Source organism: Sus scrofa, chromosome 2 (assembly GCF_054392235.1).
Source record: "Sus scrofa isolate SSC_HxYL_T2T_F1_AM1 chromosome 2, Sscrofa_HxYL_maternal_Yorkshire_Landrace_v2.0, whole genome shotgun sequence".
NCBI lineage: Eukaryota > Metazoa > Chordata > Mammalia > Artiodactyla > Suidae > Sus > Sus scrofa.
The window spans coordinates 149,593,450-149,616,748 of NC_139384.1; the positions used below are offsets into that span (position 1 = coordinate 149,593,450).

The 23,299-nt window shown below is 46.1% G+C and overlaps 1 protein-coding gene across 1 annotated transcript in view; it reads right to left on the bottom strand.

Annotated features, from left to right (window-relative positions):
* Nucleotides 1-23,299, bottom strand: part of SPOCK1 (SPARC (osteonectin), cwcv and kazal like domains proteoglycan 1) — a 514,699-nt gene that overhangs the window by 119,391 nt on the left and 372,009 nt on the right. The window contains exon 5 of the mRNA XM_003354287.5: nt 16,789-16,915. Within this exon, the coding sequence (XP_003354335.2) occupies nt 16,789-16,915 (127 nt within the window). The remainder of the gene's footprint in view (nt 1-16,788; nt 16,916-23,299) is intronic.

Here is a 23,299-nt window from a genome sequence, read left to right on the forward strand (position 1 = left end):
GATCCTTAACCCAGTGAACAAGGCCAGGGATTGAACCCACATCCTTGTGGATACTAGTTGGGATCTTAACCCACTGAGCCACAATGGGAACTCCCCTCAGAGCTTTCTGAGAGGCTGTCTCCTGGGATACAGTCCTCATTTGGCCTCAAGTAAAGCTTGACTCACAACTCTTACATCGTACATTTTTCAGCTAACAAAAACCTCAGCTCAATAATATTCAAAACTTTGCCATATTTGCTTGATCTTAATCTAAATTATCTTAAAGAAAATCCTCTATGTTCTTCATAATGTGTGTATGCATATATACGTATCTTAATTATCTCTTTTAAAATGTGTGTTTTCCCTACTCAACCACAACACTATCAACACATCTGATTCCCAGTCCATAGTCAATTTCCCTGAACATCCCCCAAATATCTTTTTTCTTTTAAAATTTTAGTGGGCTTGTTTTACTTAGGGTTCAGCCAGTGCTCACAAATCCTTTGGTAACTGTCTCCCACTCCACTTTTTTTCATGCAGAAACTGGGGCCATTTTCTGGCCCTCAAAATTCCTTACATTCTGAATTTATCTGTTTGCTTCTGTGTGGCCTCCTTTAAACCTTTTCTCAAATCCTGTACATTCCATTAATGGAAGTCAGCACTGTAGGCCTGACTAGGTTTAGGTTCAGCTCTTTTGGGACAAAATATTTCACACGCCTATGAAACACACATATTGCTGTGTGCTTCCTACACCATGACGCCAGAGGACAATCACCGCCCGCTGCCCACTTGGGTGATTCTATGACTCATCAGTGACTCAGGTAGTAATGGCCTGATGTTCATTTTCAACCTTTGTCTAATGGTTTCACCCAACCTTGACTGCTGCCCACATCAGCTTCACCATCAGGGGCTGGAAGATGGTGATTTTTCTAATCCCATTATTACTTCTGCATTTATTAGCTCTACTCCTGTAAATAACCTTCCTTTATTGAACAGAGCTTCAGGAATACCCTGAAATATGATTTGCACAGAAAAAGTATGCCTTTAATTACTTTCTAATTGCAAAGTTTACAAGGAGCTGAAATCCTGGTTTCTTTCCCATAGTGAAAGAGTTTACATATATGTTTTCATCACAAAAATGTACTTTTAAAGATAAGAAAAATTGATAAACCTTAAGCCAGATCATCCAGGGAAAAAAGGCCCCAAATAAATAAAAGTAGAGATGAAAGAGCATTGATACAAAGAAACACGAACAATCATAAGGGGATCCAATGAACAACTATATGCCAATGAACAACAAACTCAGGAGAAATGGATAAATTCCTAGAAATACACAATCCTCCAAGACTTAATCAAGATGAAATAGAAAATATAAACGGAGCAATTACTAGTAAAGAAGTGAATAAGTAGTCAAAATATTCCCATCAACAAAAGTTGAGGTCCAGACAGATTTATAGATTAATTTGACCAAATATTTAAAGAAGAGTTAATATCTATCCTTCTCAAACTATTTCAAGCAATTGAAGAAGAGGGAACACATCCAAACTCATTCTACAAGGCCAGCATTACCTATATTCCAAAACCAGGCAAAGACATGATAAGAAAATAAAATTTAGAACAATATTCCTGATGAACCTAAGAGCAAAAACCCTCAAAATATATTAGCAAATTGAATTCAATGATACATTAAAAGGAACATAGATCATGATTAAGTAGGATGTATTCCAGGGATGCAAGAATGGTTAAATATCCACGAATCAATTAAAATGATATACCAAATTAAGAAAGCAAAGGATAAAAATCCCATGATCACTTCAAAAGATGCAGAAAAACTTTTGTCAAAATTCAACATCTATTCATGACAAAAAGTCTCAACAAGGTGGTAGAGAGGAAACATACCTCAACATAATAAAGGCCATTTATGACAAACCCACAGCTAACAACATACTCAGCAGCGAAAAACTGGAAGCTTTTCCTCTAAGAGCAGGAACAAGACAAAGATGCCTTCTCTTGCCACTCATGTTTAATATTGTTTTAGTAGTCCTTGCCACAGCAATCAGCAAGAAAAAAAAAGTAAAAAGTATCCAAATTGGAAGTTAAATGTAAACCTGTCACTCTGTGCAGACGAGATGACACTATTATGTATATATATATACATATATATATATACACACACATATATATACATATATATATGTATACACACATATCATGTTGTCTGAGCATATACATATATATCCCCAAAGATTACATTAAAAAACTATTAGAATAAATGAATTCAGTAAATATACAGAAATCTGTTGCATGTCTATGTACTAAAAATGAAATATCAGAACAAGAAATCAAGAAATCAATCCCATTTACAATTGCATCAAAAAGAATTTTTAAAAAACCTAGGAATAAATTTAACCAAGGAGTGAAAGACCTATACTTGGAAAACTGTAAGATGCTGATGAAACAAACTGAAGACAACACAAGTAAAAGGAAATACATTCCATGTTTATAGAATGGGAGAATTAATCAGGTTAAAATGTCCATACTATCCAAAGCAATTTCTATTAAATACCAATGGCATTTCTCACAGAATAATCCTAAAATCTGTAGAGAACCACAAAAGACCCCAAATATTCTTCTTCAGAATGAAGAACAAAGCTGGTGGTATCATACTCTACAGTTGAAAACTATATTACAAAGCTGTAGTAATCAAAAGCAATATGGTGTTGGCACAAAATAGACACATAGATCAAAGGCACAGAATAGAGATCCCAGAAATAAACTCATGCACTTATGGTCAATTAATCTGTGACAAAGGAGGCAAGAATACACAGTGGGGAAAAACCAGTCACTTCAATAAGTAGTGCTGAGAAAAGTAGGCAGCTACATGTAAAAGAGTGAAATCAGACCATTTTCTCATACCATATATAAAAATCAACCCAAAATAGATTAAGACCCAAAACCATAAAACTCTTAGAAGAAAACAGGTGGTATATTCTTTAGCATTGGTTTTAGCAGTGTTTTTTTAATATGTGTCTCCTCAGGAAAAATGGAATAAAGGCAAAAATAAACAAATAGGACCACATTGTGGGGGGGGGGAGCTTTTGCATGGCAAAGGAAACCATCAACAAAAGACAACCTACTAAATGAGAGAAGATATTTGCAAATGTTATGTCTGAAATGTATCAAAACCACAATGAGACTGTACTTCACACCTGTCAGAATGGCTACTATCAGAAAGACAACAAATAACAATTGTTGGTGAGGATGTAGAGAAAAGTGAACCATCATGCAGTATTGGTGGGAATGTAAACTGATGAAGCTATTATGGAAAACAGTATGGAGGTTTCTCAAAAAATTAGAGATAGAACTACCACACAAGCCAGCAATCCAGCAATTCCACTCCTGGGTATTTATCCAAAGATATGGAATCAATCTAAGTGTCCACTGAGAGATGAAGGGATAAAGAAGATGTGACACACATACAGACACACACAGGAATACTACTCAGCCATGAAAAAGAATGAATATTGTCATTTGCAACATTTTGAATGAACCTGGAGAATATTATGCTTTGTGAAATAAGACAGACAGAGAAAGACAAATCCTTTATGTTTTCACTTATATATGGAATCTACAAAACAACTGAACAATATAATGAAATAAAAACAAACTCACAGACACAGAGAACAAACTGGGGGTTGTCAGAAGGAGATAAGTGAAACAGATGAGGGATTAAAAGGTAAAATTCTCAGGGTTAAAATTAACAAGTCATAGGGATATACAATGTACAGCACAGGGTATTCAGTCAATATTATAATAATTTTGTATGGTATATAACCTAGGTAAGTATTTAATTACCATGTCAAAATAAGAGAAAATTAATTTTTGTGACTTCAGATAGGTTTTTAAATTACACTGGAAAAAGTCTACTAAATACACAAGGTTAACTGCTTTATATTTACTGTGAAATAAAATCTAAATATTTGAAAAATTGTAATAAATAAGTAATGATTAAAGAATTAAAATATACTTTTAAGGATGGTATTTCTCACTTCTAGAAGGGTCAAACTGATTAGGTATTTTTTGAAAGTATATCATCCACTGCTGAAGTTTTGAGGGGGCCACACCCACTGCATACAGGAGTTCTGGGACCAGAGACTGAACTTACACCATAGCAACAACCTGGGCCACAGCAGTGACAACGCCAGATCCTTAAACCACCGAGGAACTCTTTGTTGCTGAAAGTTTTTTTTTTTTTTTTTAATTTCCCCAATACTGAAATTTTTAATTACCTTTTAAACATTTTGAACACATGAACTGATTTTACATTCTGTACCTGAGAAATCCATCTCTAAAGTTCTTGGAGGTCTAATTGCGCTACTTATTATCTGTACTGCCTATTGCTCACGGTGGCTTATTTCCTTCTATTTTTTTAAGAAATTATGAGTGATGTTTGGTAGGGTTTTGAGGGAATCCTAAGTTTATGTTTCTGCCCTCCAGAAAGGATTTGCACATACTTCTTCTACGAGCTCTTGGGCATTCCATATCTAGGACCGCTTTACATCAATTTACCAACTTTGGGTTTCCTATACCTGACAAAAAGGATCAATAGAAACCACATACTTGGGCTGCCATTCACATGGTATACCACCAGGCACCTTAATAGCAACTGCCTGTTCTGATAGTTTAGGTCTGTGTCATGTATCAGTCATCAAATGTTCTGTGTACCATCCTTGCCCTATTTGAACAAATGCAGGTTCTGCGTTTAAAAGCCTTGTAGGTCATCTTTTTTCTCTTTCTAATCAGAACCCAGGCTGGAGGTAATAACTATTACTGTCTCACTTTATTAATGGGCATATTTAATTTTTTAAAAACAATCAAACCCACCCTTTAACTCAGGATGAACATGCTAAAAGTTTTGGATTTATGTGTATGGTCTCAGCTTCAATTTCCCAACTTATAAAAATTTAAGGCATTATCTCCATTCCACATGCAGCTGTTACCCCCAAAAACCTCTTGGTTAGATCAGCTGCCCTTCACTTTCCCACTCCACCTAGGGAAGTGGTCAATATCCACTCTGATTTTCTCTCTCCTTACCCCCTAACCAGGGGTTTCCCTTACATCTTACAAGCTCATCTATTTAAAAAGGCTACTATTGTATCCAGGAGTTTTCCATCACAGAGTTTTGAGGATCTCTAGCCCATCATATGGCTGGATATACACAGTATTCTGCAGGCAGTTCCAGTGGGGTATAACACATGTTCCAGCAGAGCTATATACACGGTGCTATTATAGCTCAGAGGAAAGACATGACTACCTTAGCACAAAGGGCTCAAAGATGCTCCACTGAGGAAATGGTGCTTAGGCTGAGCATTAGAGTTGAAATCCCAGGTATAAGGGTACTTCATTTTTGCCAGAGGAGGATGAGGGTATGGTGGGCTCAGTCATTTCTATCCCATTACATGTGCTAAAATGCAAAAACAAACAAACAAAAACCAATGCATCCTCTCTACTCCATCTGTACCTTCCTTTGTTGGGTGCACTGGGTTGTGCAGTGGTGTGCTATGACCATGGGCCAGGTGGCTGATCTGGAGAGCTTCTAGCAGGTAATAGTGCAAGACATGAGAGATGCAGCAGGTCTTGTTCAGGACCCTCTGTGGGGAGACCCACCCCCCACTTATAACCAATGTCATCTTTGGGTCTCTCTACTAGGAGAGGAGGAAGCAAACTCTCATAAGGAGCTCTATCTTGATCCATCTCTGGTCAGGGTCCCTGGCTTCCCACAGCGCCTGGTCTCTTGTGTGGCCACTACTGCACAGCCTGCCTTTGGGAGGTTGGCATTCCAAAGCAGTCCTCAGTGCCTTTGGAAAGAACTTGGGAAAAAGTGCTCTTGGGGACACAGGGGCTTCCCTGCCACTGAGGGTCTGCTGTTCTGAGCATTTCACTGAACAGAACCCCAGCATGTCAGGAAGGCCACCTCGGCTGAAAGATGAGGCAATTCTGTATAATGCATGGTAGTGTATAAAGATAAAAAAAATGTTTCATTTGTTTTTAGAAAGCAAAAAGCCAATAAGTTGCTTTGGTTGAAAAGGAGAGCATCATTAAAGTCATATCTCTCAACAGGCAGATATGGCATCAATTCATGCTAAATTCTAACCCGGCTAAGAGTCCCTCATTGCCTGACGTAACATACAGGTCCCCCCAAGGCGCTGAAAGTGAAATCAGCTTCTATGAGCATTACCCGTATCTAGTACTGAAATGTTCTTTTGAAAAACATCATTAAGTCTTTGACAGTACTCACTAGAGTAGTATGCCAACAGGGAATATTTTGTTTGTTTATTTTTTAAAGAAAAACAAAAACACCATGAAACTGAACTTAATTAAAGTTGTTGGTAATGATTTAATTCGATGTATATAGCACTGTGCATATTCATTCTGGCCAGGGACCCTTCTCTCTCCTAAAGGACTGCTTGGCAGAGCTCTCATGTGCTTTGCAATTTTTCCTAATCCTTAATTTCATCTCCCGATGAGGTGAGGGTGAGCATAACCGCGTCCAGGTAATTAACTGCTTTATCAAATGGTTTAATTGTGCATTCGAGAGAACCGGCAACAAGAAGGTTATTCTTCCTAACGTGTTTTTTAACAAAAACTCTAACTACATGGCATTCTACTCAGAGCATCTGAGGAGAAGAAATGAAAACCTATTCGGCAAATCTTGGTTAAACACATGTTTGCATATACAACATAGAAATAAGTGGTAAAATAATTAGTTGAATTGCTTCCTTCAGCTGTAACTTCGTAACTAATCTGCATGTTAAAGTAGACCGTGCAAAGTCTGTGGATGCATTTTCACCATGGACGGTGTTTGAACATCTGTGCTATTCTGAAAATGTCACAGTAACCATTTTGCCTAAAAGTTTATCCTCGGGAGCCAAAGAGACTGTGTTAGCTTGGCACGCTCCAAAAAGAAATAAATGTTTAATAGAACCAAGGACAGATGTGCCTCATGATTAGAAGGAAGTATTACAACATTAGGCCAAATGGTTTAAAAGATTTCTGAATTAAAATGATGCTAAATCTACTTTATTTCAGATGAACTCTCTCTCTAACTAGATAAGTTACACGATGGGTATAGGCCTGTCTTATATTCCCCCTTTTGCCTATCCTTCCTAGGAATACTTTATTTATGTCTTCATATGTCCTTACAGGCTCAAGCGAGTGTCATTTAACTTAAGGCTTTTTTGGTTGGCCACGCCCAAGGCATGCGGAAGTTCCCAGGCCCAGGGACTGAACTTGCGTCACAGCAGTGACAACACCAAGTCAACTGCTAGGTCGCCAGGGAACTCCCACTGAAGCCCTTAATGACACAAACATTTAATGATGCTTTAGAAGGTAATTATGTAGTCCACTACTTTAAAATTTTTATCCAGTCTAATAAATTTTTTTTTCCCTCTCTTCTTCTGGTAAAAAATACTACCCTTAATCATAGGAACAGGTGGGTAAAGAGGGGCACATGTGGTTGATTAAAGGATGGACACCTGATCCAAGAACAGCTGGTTGGAATCCTTCCCTGAGATTGAAACACAGACATTGGTGAATTTCTTTGCAGTTTCTAGGCTAGAAGCAAATGTAGCTAAGGCTGTCAACATCCATACTTCCTGCCAAGGAGAGGAAGCCTCTTGGCAGAATGACGCCAAGCAGAGACCGACAAAGATGAGAGAGAAGGAAGCAGAGCGTTGTCAACACTGAATGTCCCCCGCTTTCTCTGAGGTCTGCCTACCCCAGTATACAGTCTAGCCTCGTGTGCCAGGAAATCTTCATTTTTTTTGATGAAGCTAAGTTTGAGTTATGTTTCTGTCACTTGAAATCAAAAGCATCCTGAGGCTACAGCTGGTATTTTATATTACTTTTCAGATGGCATTTCACTTGGAGAAGCGAAGACTTGTCACTCGAGAATCAGACAGCCCAGGGTTCAAATATCTACTCTGCTACTAAGAGCTGTGTGGACCCTGGACAAAGTTTTCCAGCTTCAGTTTTCTCACCTTTGAGACTACGAATAGTCCCAACCTTCTGGGCTTACGGTGAAGATTAGATGGAATAACAGAGGAAATAAAATAATACTACGGCATTTAGCATAACATCATCGTATTTAACACATCAACAATTAGGGACTGTTGGTGTGTTGTTATTGTCATTGGCACTATTATTTAAAATATTACTATGGTGGAGGCTGCTCGAGTCCTCCAATATCCACTCTGCCCTTCCAGTTAGCAACATAACTCTCAAATTCCAGCTGGATACAGAGCTGCCCAGAATACAACCCCTATTTCCCAGCCTCCCTTTCAGCATGGGGTAGCCTTGTGATTAAGTTGCAGCTAGCAGGACCCTGAGCAGAAGGGACCCTAGTGACTTCCGGGGTGTGTCTCCTCCCTTTCCTCCTTCCTACTGGCTGCGGTAGAGCCTCCCCACGGGACCCAGATACAGAAGTCAACAATTCCGGTTGCTGAGGATGACAGAACAAGGGAAACATCGCTGGTGGCTGTCGGTCTGGAAGGTAGCCTGTTGGCCCCGGGGCTGCTTATCTTCAGGACATTTCCATGAGAGAGAAATGAAACTTGATCCCGCTTAAGCCTCTGCTCTGTTTGGATTTCTGCTATAGCAGTCTGAACTTATATCCTAACGAATACCCAATAAATATATTTTAATTATTCTTTATACTTATTACTTCCAAAAGCCCCATGAAAGAGAAAAAGGGGTTGCTCACCAAAGGCTGGTGAGCACTCTCTTTAAACGGATTGTTAGGGCTTTTCATACTATGACTACTAGCTTCTCATTATCCGATGACTGGAGAAAGACGATGAAACGGAATGCAGCCTGATGGGAAAGGCAAAGTTAGGGCAGCTGCCAAGGGACATTTGTCCCCACACCTCAAACTCTTTGATGTACAAAATTGTTTAGAGTTGGTTACATGCCACTGAGTCTGTCTCCAAAGTCAGAACACCTCCTCTGTTAGCTTTTTCTAAGCAATAGAAAATCGAAATAGTGCGATCTCTCACCCGACGCCCTCCTCAGACTGTCGGTGTCCGTGTGGTCTACACACACACACCTCAACCCTCTTCGCACGCAGGGGTGGATGTGGGGTATTTACTGCTTCTCATCCCTCCACAGGGCTGCCCAGATGGCTGCTCCTCTTGTTCTTGGTGCCATTACCATGGCCACTGTGCCCATTTCCTGATGCATAAAATGTGCAAAGAGAGGCCTTCCATCTTCAGTGTCCAGTCCTCTTTGCTTCTGCTTAGAAGCGAGGCTCTCCCCACTGAGACATCTGTAAGTCAAGACAACTCTCACCCAGCAGGTTCTACGGAGGCAGGGAGGTCTCGATCTACAAACACCCCTGACAGCCTCAACCTGGCCAAAAAGCAAAAATGAGGAGCCGCACATAAAAACTACCTGTGCCTATTGGAGATGCAGGGCCATGAAAGTCTGGGAGACACCGACAAGACGTGCAGAGCTTGAAACTAGATTTTTTTCTTTCTTTCTTTTTTATGAGGTCAGCGCCTACAGCTTATGGAAGTTCCCAGACTGGGGGTCAAATTGGAGCTACAGCTGCCAGCCTACACCACAGCCATAGAAACGTAGGACTTACGCCGCAGCTTGTGGCAACACTGGATCCTTAACCCACTGAGGGAGCCCAGGGATCCAACCCACATCCTCATCAATACTAGTCAGGTTCTTAACCTGCTCAGCCACACTGCAAACTCCCCCCCTTTTTTTTGTGGTGGGGGAGGCCACATCTGAGGTATGCAGAAGCCACAGCACTGACAATGCCAAATTCTTATCTGCTAGGCCTCCAGGGAACTCGGAAGCTATCTTTAAAAGTTTTAACAAATCCATGCCCCGGATGGGCGCTAACCCTCCAAACAGCCTGTTGGTAGGAAATGTCGGCCAAGAGAGACTCCATTTGCCAAGAACTTCAAACATGACCTTTACATGGTAGCAATTGCTGGAAACTATTAAGACGACTCTGAAAATAAGATAATCTGCAGCAACAATATGTTGAAAGAAATGCCAGCCCTGTAAGGCAAGCCCTCTCTCCCCCTCCCTCATGTGTGCACACTCAGAATAGAGAATCATCTTCCTCACAGCGCGTCTTAACTCTGCATCTCTCTTCTGCATCTAGACAGAAATGAGCCATTTGCTAATTGTTTCACAGCAGTTAAGGAAGTAAACGTTGTTGGGGGGAGGGTGAGAGCAGACTGGTGTCTGCCTGCTGGTTTTCTCATTCCCAACGGCCAGGCTGACGCAGAGAGCAGAGTCTCGGTGCACGCCTAGAGCCCTCCCCTCAGAGGTCAGGCCATGCATGCACCTGTGACTTCTGGCCGGACAGGTGCAGTCCCAGCCCTGACCTCTGCTCAGGTGGGTGCAGGTGGAGAGACGTCAAGGAAATCCTATTAAAAGAGGTCCCACAGGGCCAGAACCTTGAGCAGTGGGACCTCCATTCTGCACCCTTCTGAGCTTTCAGAACCCCAGCATCACACCAGATCTGCTCAGTTTTCCCACATAGCTCTCCCCTCCAGGAGGCAGAAAAGCTGAGACTGCGCACCGGAAGCCTAGGCTGGCTGGGTTCGATGAGCAGTGGGGATGCTCCCCTTCTCAAAGGCAAAATTAGAAGCTGGCAGTCAGAACCCCAGAGGCTTTCCTCTTTCGATACAGGGCTAACAGCAGAGAGAGGAAAGGCACTCCCAGACCTCAGGTCCCTCTGGTTTAGGCGGAGGCCAGAGAGCTGCTGCCAAGAGCCACTGCAGGTCCCATCGGGATCCAGAGGGTAAAGACGTCCTTCTGCTGAGCTCCATGCCGAAAGGACTTTCTGTATTTGAAACGGAAACAATCACCAAGGCCAGCTAGGACTTTGCAAACGCCTCTTCCCACTGTTTTCTATCCATCTCTGCAATCACTGCGCAAATCCAGGCCTCGCTCCCGCCAGCTGCCTCCTCTCAGTCACCCTGGCCTCCAGTCCTACCCCCGCCACTCCCAGCCTGCAGCCAGTGTAAGCTGAGGCAAAAATACAAGCCCTTTGTAAGAGCCCCAGTGCTCTTAGGGTCAAGTCCTTTCATTTGCCCTTCAAGGCCTTGGAAAGTGGCCCCTGATACCTTCCTCGTCTCATTTCTGATAACCCCCTGTCCCAAATCCACATGCACCCCGGCCGCAGTGACACTGTCACCTGCTCCTTCATGGAGCCACGTTTTCTTTCATCGCTTCAGCCCCCCTTCCCTTTCCTCTGAAGGAGCGAGATGCCCATACTGTCCACCCCCATTCTTACTCTGGGAGAGTCCTTCCAGCCTTAAGATCTCAACTGAACCACGGCTTCCTTTAAGAAGCCCGCTCCTACCTCCAAACTGGTAGAGGCGACCCCGTTCTGTGCCTCATGGCAACCCAAAGATCCCTTATCTGAACATCTATTTTAATGAAAAAAGATTGCATTTTAATTTGTCTACCTTCCTTGTGAGTTCCCTGAAAGCTGGGGCTTTCTTTGTCTTTTGCCTTTTGCCATATCCCCAGAACTTCGCACAATGTGTGACATGGAGCAAGAAAGAACTCACTAAACACTTCCTTAATGTCTACACTACTTCAGTTTTTCCAGCCAGGAGAATGTGCCATCGGGGCTGGTTAAACAAAGAGTCTCACTGGCTAGAAGCCAGGTTGAGGGGCTGGGTGTCCACCACACTCTCCATCCAGCTGCAGTGCTGGCCTCCACTTGTCTAATCCCAGAGGCGGTTTTCTGTTCCTTCTCTTTTGTGGGTGATGCTTTATAGAGTCTGAAGAAAGAGTCATTTATTGCCATGTAGCAGCCTACATCCCTCCATCTCAGACTCTGTGTTCTTGTGGATTTTATCTTTGACCCTGAGGGAGTCACAGAGCTCGGAGGGGTGTCCCCGGTGCCAGGCCAGAGCCCTGCTTCAGACAAAGACTCCTAAATGTATGCCCCCGGCTGCCCCCACCCGGGTCTAGGAGCCTCTGAACACTCAGGGCCCAGAAGCAGAAAGCAAGCCAGTTTGATGGAACCAGAAGACAAACCTCGGGCTTCAGGCTCAGAGCTGATAACCATGCTCCCCCCACCCGCTCCTGCCAGTTCCACATCCGCCTGTGCAAGGGCCACGCTTCACCTGGAGGAAGATGAGGATCTATTGCCAATTTCCTTGATGATGACAAGACTGGGCTGCAATACATTTTCGCCGAAACTAATTTTTGTCAAGTTGATTTACGACATCAAATCACTTCCAGTTATACAAGCATTCCAGGCTCACCTGTCCTTTGTTTCTTGACCTCCAATGACCCCAAAAAGGCTGTAACTCCAGGGGATGGGAAGTCATTTGTTCACTAAGAGTTAGCTCGTTCACTCTATTAACTGCCCATCCACCGGAGGTGCTGGGACAGCTTTGTCTCGGAGAGAAAAATGTGGTCCAGAATCTCAGTAAACCAGTGGCCATGTATTTAGGGGCAACAACTAAAGCCCTCCAGTAGGAAACTCGGTCAGTCTGAAATAACCGCCGGAAGGAAGCTTCACTGAACACCATCGGCGTTTACAACTGGCCTTGGCTTCAGAGTCTTGCACATGAGTCTCCCGATTCGCTTCTTACGAGAAAAGAGAACGCCACTTTTCTAAAAGGTGAGATAGAAACGTAGAGACTAATGCCAAACCCAACACCCACACCACTTTCCACTGCACTGCTGCCCCTCCCCCAGCCCCTCCCCTTTGGTTCCACTTCATTAAATGTGGGTGACAAGAGGCAGCCAGGCAGGAGACTGTGAGTGGCAAACTCCACCACTGCCCTGACGCTTTGGGCCTCAGTCTAGCCCATCTGGAAGATGGGGAAAAGCATACTTCAATTTCTCGTAAGAAGGCTTTAGGGTTCTTCTTTTGCTCCAAGAATAGACAGCTGAGCTGGTGTGGGAAACTCAGGACTGAGGCAGATGCAGGAACTCAAGGGCACTAAAGCAACAGCAGGCTGGCCTGGGGCCAGCTTTGGGGCTCTGTACCTGGAAGTCATTCCGCTTTTGAAGCATCACTGCAAAGGAGTCTTCTGAATCCTGATCCTGCCTCTTAAACAAGCTAGTTATTGCAACCTGAGAGCAGGCAACTTGCTCTAACACAAAAAGCCAACTTTCCTGCCCGAACCGCAGGGGGGACCTGACCTGCAAACATCTGCAGAGACATTCCCCGAGCAGCTGACAGCATTTCAAGGCGCGTCTGACAGGTTACGACGGCTCCTTGCAGCCCAGGGGTCACGGGGAGCTGGCATTTTAAGCTCCCTCTGTGAACACACGGGCAGGTTACTGTTGGAGTTTGATGTGCAATGTGCCACTTGCCCGAACAGCCCTGATCACTCACTGACATTTCAGGGCTCCTCGCCAACGGCAGACTCCAGGATCAGACAGTTCCCTCCAGAGCTGGAGGGAAGAAGTGAGCAACATAAACTGGCTCTTCACAGCAAGGAGTCACTGCCAGGGGCCTCGGGCTGGGGGTTCATGAGCTAAGCAACTTGGCCCAGGGGGGGGATGGCTTATTTCTCTCAACCACTAAGCTCTCTGCAACCCATTCACTCAAAGCCCGGAAAGGTGGCACAGAGAAGGGTCTCGCCCTTGCTTGGCAGCTGGAATCATAGGGGGCCCCTTTTACTGAGCACCCATTCTGTGTCCAGTGCCTGGAGAAGGTAGACAGCACGGTTCCTGCCTCTAGGATCACACAACTCGAAGGCATTTGTGGGCTAAAAGATACTTACAGTTCAAGTGCCCCACAAGCCTGGCGATGCTCAACCATCTGCACACCTTCTAGGCTTTAGCTGAATGTCTCCTATTGAACCCTCACCTCCTCCCTCCTGCCCTCACCTCCTGTGCCCTCCTCTCACTGTCAGAGCCCCTAGCAGGGCATCCTCTTCGTTCATCAGACTAAGAAGAACCAGCCTTAGAGCCCTGGCCCATGCTGTTTTCTCTATCTAGAATATTCTACCCCTCCCTCCAAAGTCACAGTTTAAAAGGCACCCCCTTAGACAGGTTTCTTCTTCTTTCACCGTCCCTTATAAAGCAAGCCGCTCTCTCAGCCTCACATGTGTTTCCTTCGCAGCCACTTCCAAAATAGGAAGTTACGTGTTCATTTCTTCGGTTATTTTTCTTTTCTTTTCTTTTCTTGCTTTTGTGGGCCATGCCTGTGGCATATGGAAGTTCCCAGGCTGGGGGTTGAATTGGAGCTGCAGCTGCCAGCCTACACCGCAGCCACAGCAATGCAGGATCCGAGCCATGTCTGCAACCTATGCCCCCAACTCACGGCAACACCAGATCTTTAACCCACTGAGCGATCCTCGTGGATCCTAGTCGGGTTCCTTAACCACTGAGCCATGAAGGGAACTCCTCGTCAGTTATTTCTGTCTCTCCTACCAGAGTGTAACCTCTGAGTGAGCAAAAACAGTGTCGCTCTGGGTGGCCCCTGCCCCTCCACGCTTGGCTCAGTGCCTGCGGCAATGGCAAGTGTCTGAGAGATGGTTGCTGGACAAACAAATGAAGGCTCTGTCCCCAGCGGGTGACAAAATAGAGACAGATGCTGGAGGGCTATGCTGGTGGCCATGAAGGGGCTGAGCTTAGCTGCAGCCACAAAAGGGCAGTTATCCGTGCACTGTAAGTGGGGGAGACACACAGACTTATTACAGAACTATCCCGACCTCTCCTGTCATGTGGAAATGGATCCGGGGGGCCAGGAAGGGTGGACTGGAGGTAAAGATACCTATCAGGAGGTGCCTGTAAAGACCAGTCCTCACTATTCCAAGTATATGGTCCGTGGACCAGCAGCGTGGACAAAACCTGGGAACGTGTTAGAAATGCAGAATCTCAGACCCCGCATCAGACCTGCTCTAGCAGAATCTGCATTTTAGCAGAATCTCCAGGAGAGTCTTCACACACCTAGAAGCTGGGCTTTAGGGAGAAGACAGTGATGCCCTGATCTGCCTTCCAGGGGTGGGGGACAGAAATGATTCATCAGTGTCACTATAAATGCGTGATTCCTGATGTCCTTGGGGTGTCAGTGGCAAGCGGCCAAAAAGGACCCCAAACTGCGGTTCCATCGGGGTCAGGAGAGCAGGGGAGGGGAAAGGTGGGCGCACTCAGCCAAGCTGGGCTGGGCTACTGAGCCAGATGTACTGGCTGTGACCCTGGGCAGAGAAGCTACACGTCACAGGGCAGGTCTGAAGCTGGGGAGGTAAGGATGACCAACCCTGACTATGAAGAAGCGCCACCTTTTTATCCTACTATATTGTGAGATTCCCCAGCACTCAGCCCAGAGCCTGATGCATGAGGAGGGCTTTGGGAACCCCTGTTGAAAGAACAAAGGCGCCATCGAGCAGTGATTATGACACTGAGATCATAAAGCAGATTCCATGGGTCTGGGAACAAGCTAGCCATCCCTTCTGGCTTTCTGTTTTGTTACGGATATTCCTTCTGGTTAGAAAAATGTGAAAGGCCAGAGAGGATAAACATGGACTTTCAGTGAATAAAAATATGGGACTTACAACACAGAATCAGTAGGAAGGCCTGGCACAGCCTTGCAATACCCGAATAAGCCTCTGAGGAGAGCAGGCAGGGAGGGGTCCCCCAGGCCTGTGCAATGTCCTGGGGGCAAAGGTCAGAATGGGGAGGGATCCCAGGGAACAGAAGCTGTCAGCCATGTGTGCCGTGGGGGAGGGACAGAGGCAGGATCCATGTAAAGGCCTAAGCCCAAAGGTACTGAGGCCACAAGTGACCAGGGAGTCACCGGCTGCACCTCTCATCAGCCCCAGACCTCATCCTGCAAATGCACCTTATACAGAAAACAAGCAGAGATAAAGGCAGTGCAGCTCTGGGAGAGGGCGCAGGAGAGTCAGAGACACACAGGCACAACTCTTCATGCCTAAGGGGCCGCTGATTGACGTTTGTTAAATAAGAGAACAAATAAGCAAACCCTTGTCAATTCTTTGGTTTCTTTTTCTTCCATTCATCATCCCAGTGAAATGTCCCCAACCCCAAACACAAACGGACACCCTGAGCCCAAGGAGCCCGCTGGGAGCGCCAAGAACAAATGATCACCCCTCCTCCCCCCTGATGATGCTGCCTCCCTGCCTGTAATTCCTCTTATTAGAGTCCAGATGAAATGCTCCAGATGATGGCTCCACTAGGAATAAACAGGCTCCCTTAACCCTAATCCACTTTCCTACGAAACTGAAACCATTTGGTTTGTTAAAATGACCTGTCACCATGGTAACAACACATCCCCCCCCCCAACACCACCATCATTAGACTATAAGCGCTGACATCCTCAGAGAACCCAGACAAAGGATCAGCAGGCCCTCTAGGCCTGGGGGCCTGGAGTTGTGCTGGATGCATTCAAGATCCACAGTCAGTGCTGCTGACATCATTCACCAGGCTGGCCCTAAGGCAGGCATCCCGAGCCCCCCCACATCTTTGCTCTCTATCAGCTGAACTGAATGACACCTTTGGAGCAGCTTGCTACCTCACCTCCTCCAGGAAGCTTGCCTAGATTCACTTCAGGCTCACACCCACTCTCTGTATCACCCTTCCCCTTAGCCCTTGGCCATTCTAGTTACATAGGAGGTGACATTTTCATCTTATCTCTTTGGCCAAAGAATCTATTCATGTGGTAGCTTCTCAAGGGCAGGGCCCAGAGGCCACGGAGATTCACAGGCCCCCATTTGGGCCCAGAGAGCCTTGTCAGAACAAGCAGACACAGAGTAATTTCTGATGACAAAAGAGACAACAAAGAAGACTGACCTTGGATGTATAGGTGTGGCCATCAGAGCCGCAGACCATGGCGGACTGTATCGCGGGACAGGGCTTGCACTTGACCAAATTCGAAGGTCCAACCCAGTGTTTGTGGGCCACGTTCCCCTTCTTTTGCCTGAGGATGAAAAGAGAGGCATAAGGTAACGGAAGCTCCGATTCCTGGATTCCCGTGGGTCTTTCCTCCAGGTCACCTTGATAAAGGCCAATAAATGAGGGCTGGTCAGACTAGACAGTCAGGTGCACCTGAGGTCCCCTGGTCTGCCCCCCACCCCCATCTGCTGCAACTCAAGGACAGGCGGGAGACTCTGTTCCAAAAGCCTAGGTTCAAACCACCAGATGCAGGTTAAAAATGTCATAAAACATTATTCATTATTCACTGACATAAAAAGACATTCACAAGACATTAGAAAGACAATGTGAGGGTAACTCCCCCAGTCTCCTGGCCCCCCAGAGAGCACCACAGAGCCTGAGGCTCCCCCTCTGGGGTTGATGGGCAGCCTCCGAGAGGGGGGGAGGGCTTCCAGGCAATTCTGGGAGCAGGTTAGATAGAAACGCATCTCGAAACACAACCAAATGACTTTATCACAGTTGTGGAAAACCATCTCTGGATAGGTTTTAAAGCAATTTCAGTCCAGTTTTCAATTTGCCATTTGATAACAGCTTGGAGGTGATGTCACTTTCCACTGCTAAAATCATCAGAATTCTACTCCTCCATTCCAGTTCCAGTTTCCTCCATCCTAACCTTTGTCATAATGACAAATGGTGCTATTAGGATGGTTTAGGTCCACAGAAGGAACCCCGGCCCCATGTCATAAACCAGCGAAATAAAGGCCTGCAGTGGCTGCCGCCCTTTCTTTGTTGACGCTGCGGAAGCAGCAAACCACTGGGAGCGGGAGTGACTCTCACGGCTCTGGGGCACCTCTTGGGTGGGGGACAAGTGAGTGGGAATGGCCTGCCCATCAGGCGAGTATTACGCCCTTGAAGTGCTTGGCTCTGGCAGTCCCGTGCAGTCCTTAACATTCAGCCTCTGGAGGCAGAAAACCCAAGTTCAAACCTCAGCTCTGCCACCTACGAGGTGATCTCAGCAGGATATTTCACCTCTAAGCCTCAAGTTTCTTTACCTGTAAAACGGGCTGGGAGGGAGGTAGAATCTCCTTCTTGTGGATGGTCCAAGGAATAACAGGAGGGGATGTATGTAAATGACAATATAACGCCTGGAAAATGGGATGTGATGAAAATGGTAGGTGCTGTTACCATTCCTTTTTCCCCCAACAGATGGGGGTACAGGGGATGAAATCCCCTGCTGCCATCCAAATGTGGCCGAACTCTAATTCCCTAGGTTTGAAAGGGCACTGAACTCCCCAGAACTCACGGGCCACAAGGAGGCAATGTTTTCTGCCAGGTGTGGAATCGATCTCCAGCTCCTTGGGAATTCGGGGTTGGCATCTGACATAAGCCGCCCTCTTCCAAATGAAAGAAACTCAGCAAAGAACAGCACCCCTCAATTTGTTTCTTTTTTTTTTTCCCTTCCTTTTTGAGCTGTCCCGCAGCACATGGAATTCCTGGTCCAGGGATCAGATACAAGCTGCAGGTGCAACTACCCTACAGCTGCTGCAACACCAAATCCTTTAACCCACTGCACTGGGCCGGGGATCACACCTGCGTCCTGGAGCTGCAGGGATGCCACTGATCCCACTGCACCACAGCAGGCACTCTGCCAACCTGGTTCTTATCCTACCTCAAAACTGCCTCAGCAATTTGCAGGAGCCAGTAAGAGTAAGGTATGCTTGGGGAGCTACCTTTGATGCTGACACCAGGAGGACAACCAGGTACCCAGGACAATACCTGGAACCATGGGGGACCCCAGGCTGGACGAGTGGAAGGGCTGAGCCTGTCTGACCAGTGAGGCGGGAAGGGGAGTCCTTGGAGGGCACTCTGGGCTCACCTGGTCCAGGTGACTCATTTTACTAGGGAGGGAGGGCAACTAAAGCCAAGCTGGGGAAGAGTCTTGGCCAAAGTGATGAGGACGGCTGGGGGCTAGGCCCGTGGGGACATCCACACAGTGGCTGAGTGTCCAGGGATGACCCTCTGTCCTTCAACCCACTCCTGTCCTACCTAGGTCACCAGCCCGCACAGCGTCTGCGGCACCTCCACATTGGTGCCTGGGGCTCCTCTCTCTGACCCCGCAGCTACTCACCTTGTCCCTGCCTCTCCATCTAGAATATCTCATGGACCTGAGGTCTCCTGTAAGCCTTAATCAAACACATCAATTCTTTCAAGGTTTGTTCTGAATGGTAGGGAGGGGACTCCACGCAGCGGACAAACAGGCTGTTGGCACAGGGTTCATCTTAGAGTACATGATTCCTTCAGAAGAACACCCTGCATTTATCATCATTCACACAGCAGATGGCCTGACACCAATAATGAATCAGCAAATACAGGCAGCGGTTCCGGCGTCTGGCAGCCCCTCTCTTGGGTCAGTCCCCAGTATGCATGCCCACAGCTGAAGCAATTTTTATTCTGCGTTCCCAGAAAGGGGCCATAAAGTCTAAACAGCGGGCGGCTCTGCTGGTGCAGCCATAGCCGAGACCAAGGATGCCCCGGAGGAAGGCAGCCCAAAGCAGCTGAGCCAGAGGCAGATGAGGGAGATGTGAACACCGAGGCATCGGCTTTGAGGAAACGATGGAACTGCCCATTAATCCCCAGTTAAGGACAGGTCAACCCTGTCTCTGGACCTGAACTGCACCATTCAATCAAGTGCATGAAGGGGAGGCACAAGAGGTGAGGCTGGCCAATGCTTCCAGTGGGTCTGGTGCATCACAGATGCTCAGCTTATCCTTTCTGGGTGAGTGGGTGGATCCCTGTGCTGGCCACCACAGCAGCTATGCAGCCATGAATCACAAAATCACAGACTATCAGAGCCAGAAAATACCTTAAGAGGAATCTAGTTGAAGAACTTTATTTTATAGACGAGGAACTAGAGACACATAGGGGAAGTTGAGTGCCCAGCGTCACAAAGAAATATGGCAACGTTATCTCATCTGTACTTGTTAGATCGGAGCAATCCTGGAAATGACTGCACTGCTCTGGGACTGTCTGCACATCCTCTACACCGGCATCTCAATTTTCACTATCAGGGCTCAGTTTTAGAAATACCACCCCCCCAGACTTTCTGTCCCTGACTCTACACCTGCCCAATGCCCAGTAGTCATGGATTCTGCCCAGGAGGGACCACGTGTGACCTCTCCCGGATGCCCTTGGGGACCAGAGGTATAAAGGCCAAGCCATTCTGAATTTCCCCAGTTCTAACGAGACAGGCATTAGCTGTTAAACTCAGGCAAACCCAGGTGTTCCTAGGACCCTAGTGGAGATGACATCCACACCTGTAGTCTCCCCTCAGAGGACAAATTATGCAAAGTCATGTACAAGAGGATGGGAGCCCCAGGAAGCATACGTTCCCCGGTTACTGTGTGTGCATTTCAATCCCCACAATTCAGTGCAAACCGTAAAAAATCAGCAACCCAGTGGAGGCAAGGGACTGAGCTTTCTGACTCTAAGATATTTCACTTCTTGAGTCAATGAAGAGTGAAATCCGATGAAGGTGTCTTGATGGGAACGCTATTCCCAGTGTCACAGACATTCATCAACTGGGGCGACACAAGCAATTTAGTCTGGGAGGCAGGTCCTGCCAGCCTTTCTTTTGGTCACAGAGCCCTCCCTCTACCCCAGCCTGGCTGGTGCTGGGGGCAGCCACACCTCCTACCCGCCTCACAGAAAATCCCAACCCCCGAGATGGGAAGGAGGCGGGCAATCAGCAGATCACCAGCTCCGCCTACTCTCTTTTGCTCAGTTCTCCATCTTTTTTTGTTTATATACCAAAATTCCCAGCATGTATGTTTTTGAAGCAAGATGACGATTCTTCAGTACAAATCTGGTGGTGTGACTCCCATGCTTAAAACCTCCATCTTCTCCCCACCTCCCAGGCCATCGTCTCAACTCCTAGTTTTGCTGTTAAACTGACTAAGCCTACCTCCACCCGGCAATGTCTGTCTGCTCCCCTCTCCAACCTCCCCACCCCACACAAACCCATGCACACATATGCCTATGCAAGTACATATATACCACACATGCATACACACACATGCGCACACCTATGCATGCATATAAACACCCCATGCACACACCCATGCATGCATGCACACACATGCATGCATATAAATACCCCTTGCACATACCCATGCATGCACACACACACACACACACACTGACCGTCAACACCAAATATTTTTGCTCCAGCCACCCTCTGCTACCTCCGCGAGCCCATGAAGGGGTTGTGTGCCTCTGTGTGATCATGTGGGTTTTTCCCAGATCTGAAACACCTTTATTCCCACTCACATTTCCCCCCTCCACCCCCTACTCCTCTCTGCCTCATGAGGCTTTCTCTAAGGCCCAGCTCAAAAATCCCCTCCCCCAAGCAGTCCCCTGGGGCCCTTCCGCAGGCAGGTAGGCTGCACACCCAGCCCATTATGGTCACGGGATCACCTCTGGTCATGCCCCCTGGTTAGTCTCCAAGCAACCATGTTTGTTCCACTGGACCAAATGTTAAGATGCCACCAAGTGATTCAGGTAGGACATGGGGTACACCAAGCTAAAAGCCTTGGGGCCCATGTTGGACACCTCCCTTCCCTGCCCTCATCCCCTCTCCATATCACACAGTCTTAATGGTTCTATCCCAGGCCAGCACCTCACACCTGCCGTGCAAACTCAAGCCTATGGGACTTGGTAAATGCTTTCTACCAACAGAACACACGTCTGCCTCTTGTCCAAGCTTCAAATCAACTGCCTTCCATGAAGTTCCCCTTCCCCCCGGGAGCCCTACCCCATTAACCATGACAGTATTTTCCAGCATTACACCTTGTTCACACCCAACTGTGATAGTCACCACAGCACAAAGCAGTTCATTTTGTGTCTGTCTTTCTCAATGTCCTGTGTACCTTTCAAGGGTACTGACTGGATCTTCATCATTTTTGTGCTCCTGGTGTTTAGAAACATGGTCGACCCTTGACGCATGGATGCGTTCAGTGAAATAAGTGTATTTATTAATCTGGGCCTTTAGAACCTTTTCCTTTTTTTCTGGAAATTACTAGCATTAACTAGAAGACAAAAATAGCATGTTGTTTAAGCAGCAAAAATGCAAGAGACTAAGAAATCCTAATTCAGACCAAAAAAAATATTAGCAAGAATTTATAAAGACAACAGAGAAGGGAGACTCTCCTGTGCCTCTGGGGGCATCTCCTCTCCAAGTGAGGTGGCTTCCAAGGCGGTGGGGTGGGGAGGACCTCTGAGGCACAGGTTCCAAATTCCCAGCAGATGATAACATTCAAATTCGGGAATGAAGTCAGAATTCTCCAGAACTCTCGAGAACTCCTATTGTTTTTCTGTGTTGACTTTGTGGATTTCTTAAACAAATAAGAATTATTAAGATTAGTAGTATTTATAAAGAAATGTAGCTTAAAGTACAAGTTCAGATACCAGGAACCATCAGCAAGCATTGCTGGGCAGTGTGCAAATAACACAACATCTGAGTCTTCCAGCAGGTGAACAGCACTGCACATGGTGATAGGCTCAATTGAAAGACTTACTGTTCTAAAACTTTTGGGAACAGCACTCTGAGGATTTCTATAAGATACATTTATTAATATTCATTGTATTTATAAGCGCAACTAACCATTGGCAGCAGAGTGGATGGCAAACACACCCTTTTTAAGATGACATCAGGTACCTGCCACAAAGACCAGGTCATGGCTGCCCTTTCCTAGCGTAGTTCCTGGAAACATCCACACCTCAGCCTTTCCTGCTCTAATTTTCCACTGGCCCCTGCCCCTCAGCCATCAAGGCAAGTCCCAAATCCTGCCACTTCCCCAGCCGACAGTGAGGGAGTCTTTGATGACATGAGTTGGGATCCAGTATTTCACTTGATTGAGGGGTGGAGGGCCATAATCAAGGCCCACAAGAAAAAAAAAAAAAGTGCACGCAGTGTCAGAACAAAGACTTCTAGAATAATTTTTTCAGCAATAAGTCTATACATAGGTATAAGCTTCCTGGTATCAGCCCAACAGGCTGCAATTCAATGATGTGTATCAAAAATATCTGAACGACGCAGAAGGGGTGGGGACTGCAAAGAATGTATACAGAACTGTTCAGTTTTTCTCTAGTTTTTGAAGAAGGCCCTTTATTTTATTCCATACACTGTACATTCTAAGATGTTTGCATACCTTTAGATAGAACTGTTTTACCCCGTATATGAACAGCTGGTGAAAGAGGAAAGCAATTCCAGATCACAAACAGCAGCTGCAGCACTGCAGTGGTTTTATGTGATACCTCCATGCCAGTCTAAAGGCCCTGAACACAGCTTGTGGATTCCTCATCCACAATGACGCCCCCTGGCGGTAGATGCTGGTAATACCCCACTGTGTAGAAGCTAAAACCAGACTTACCT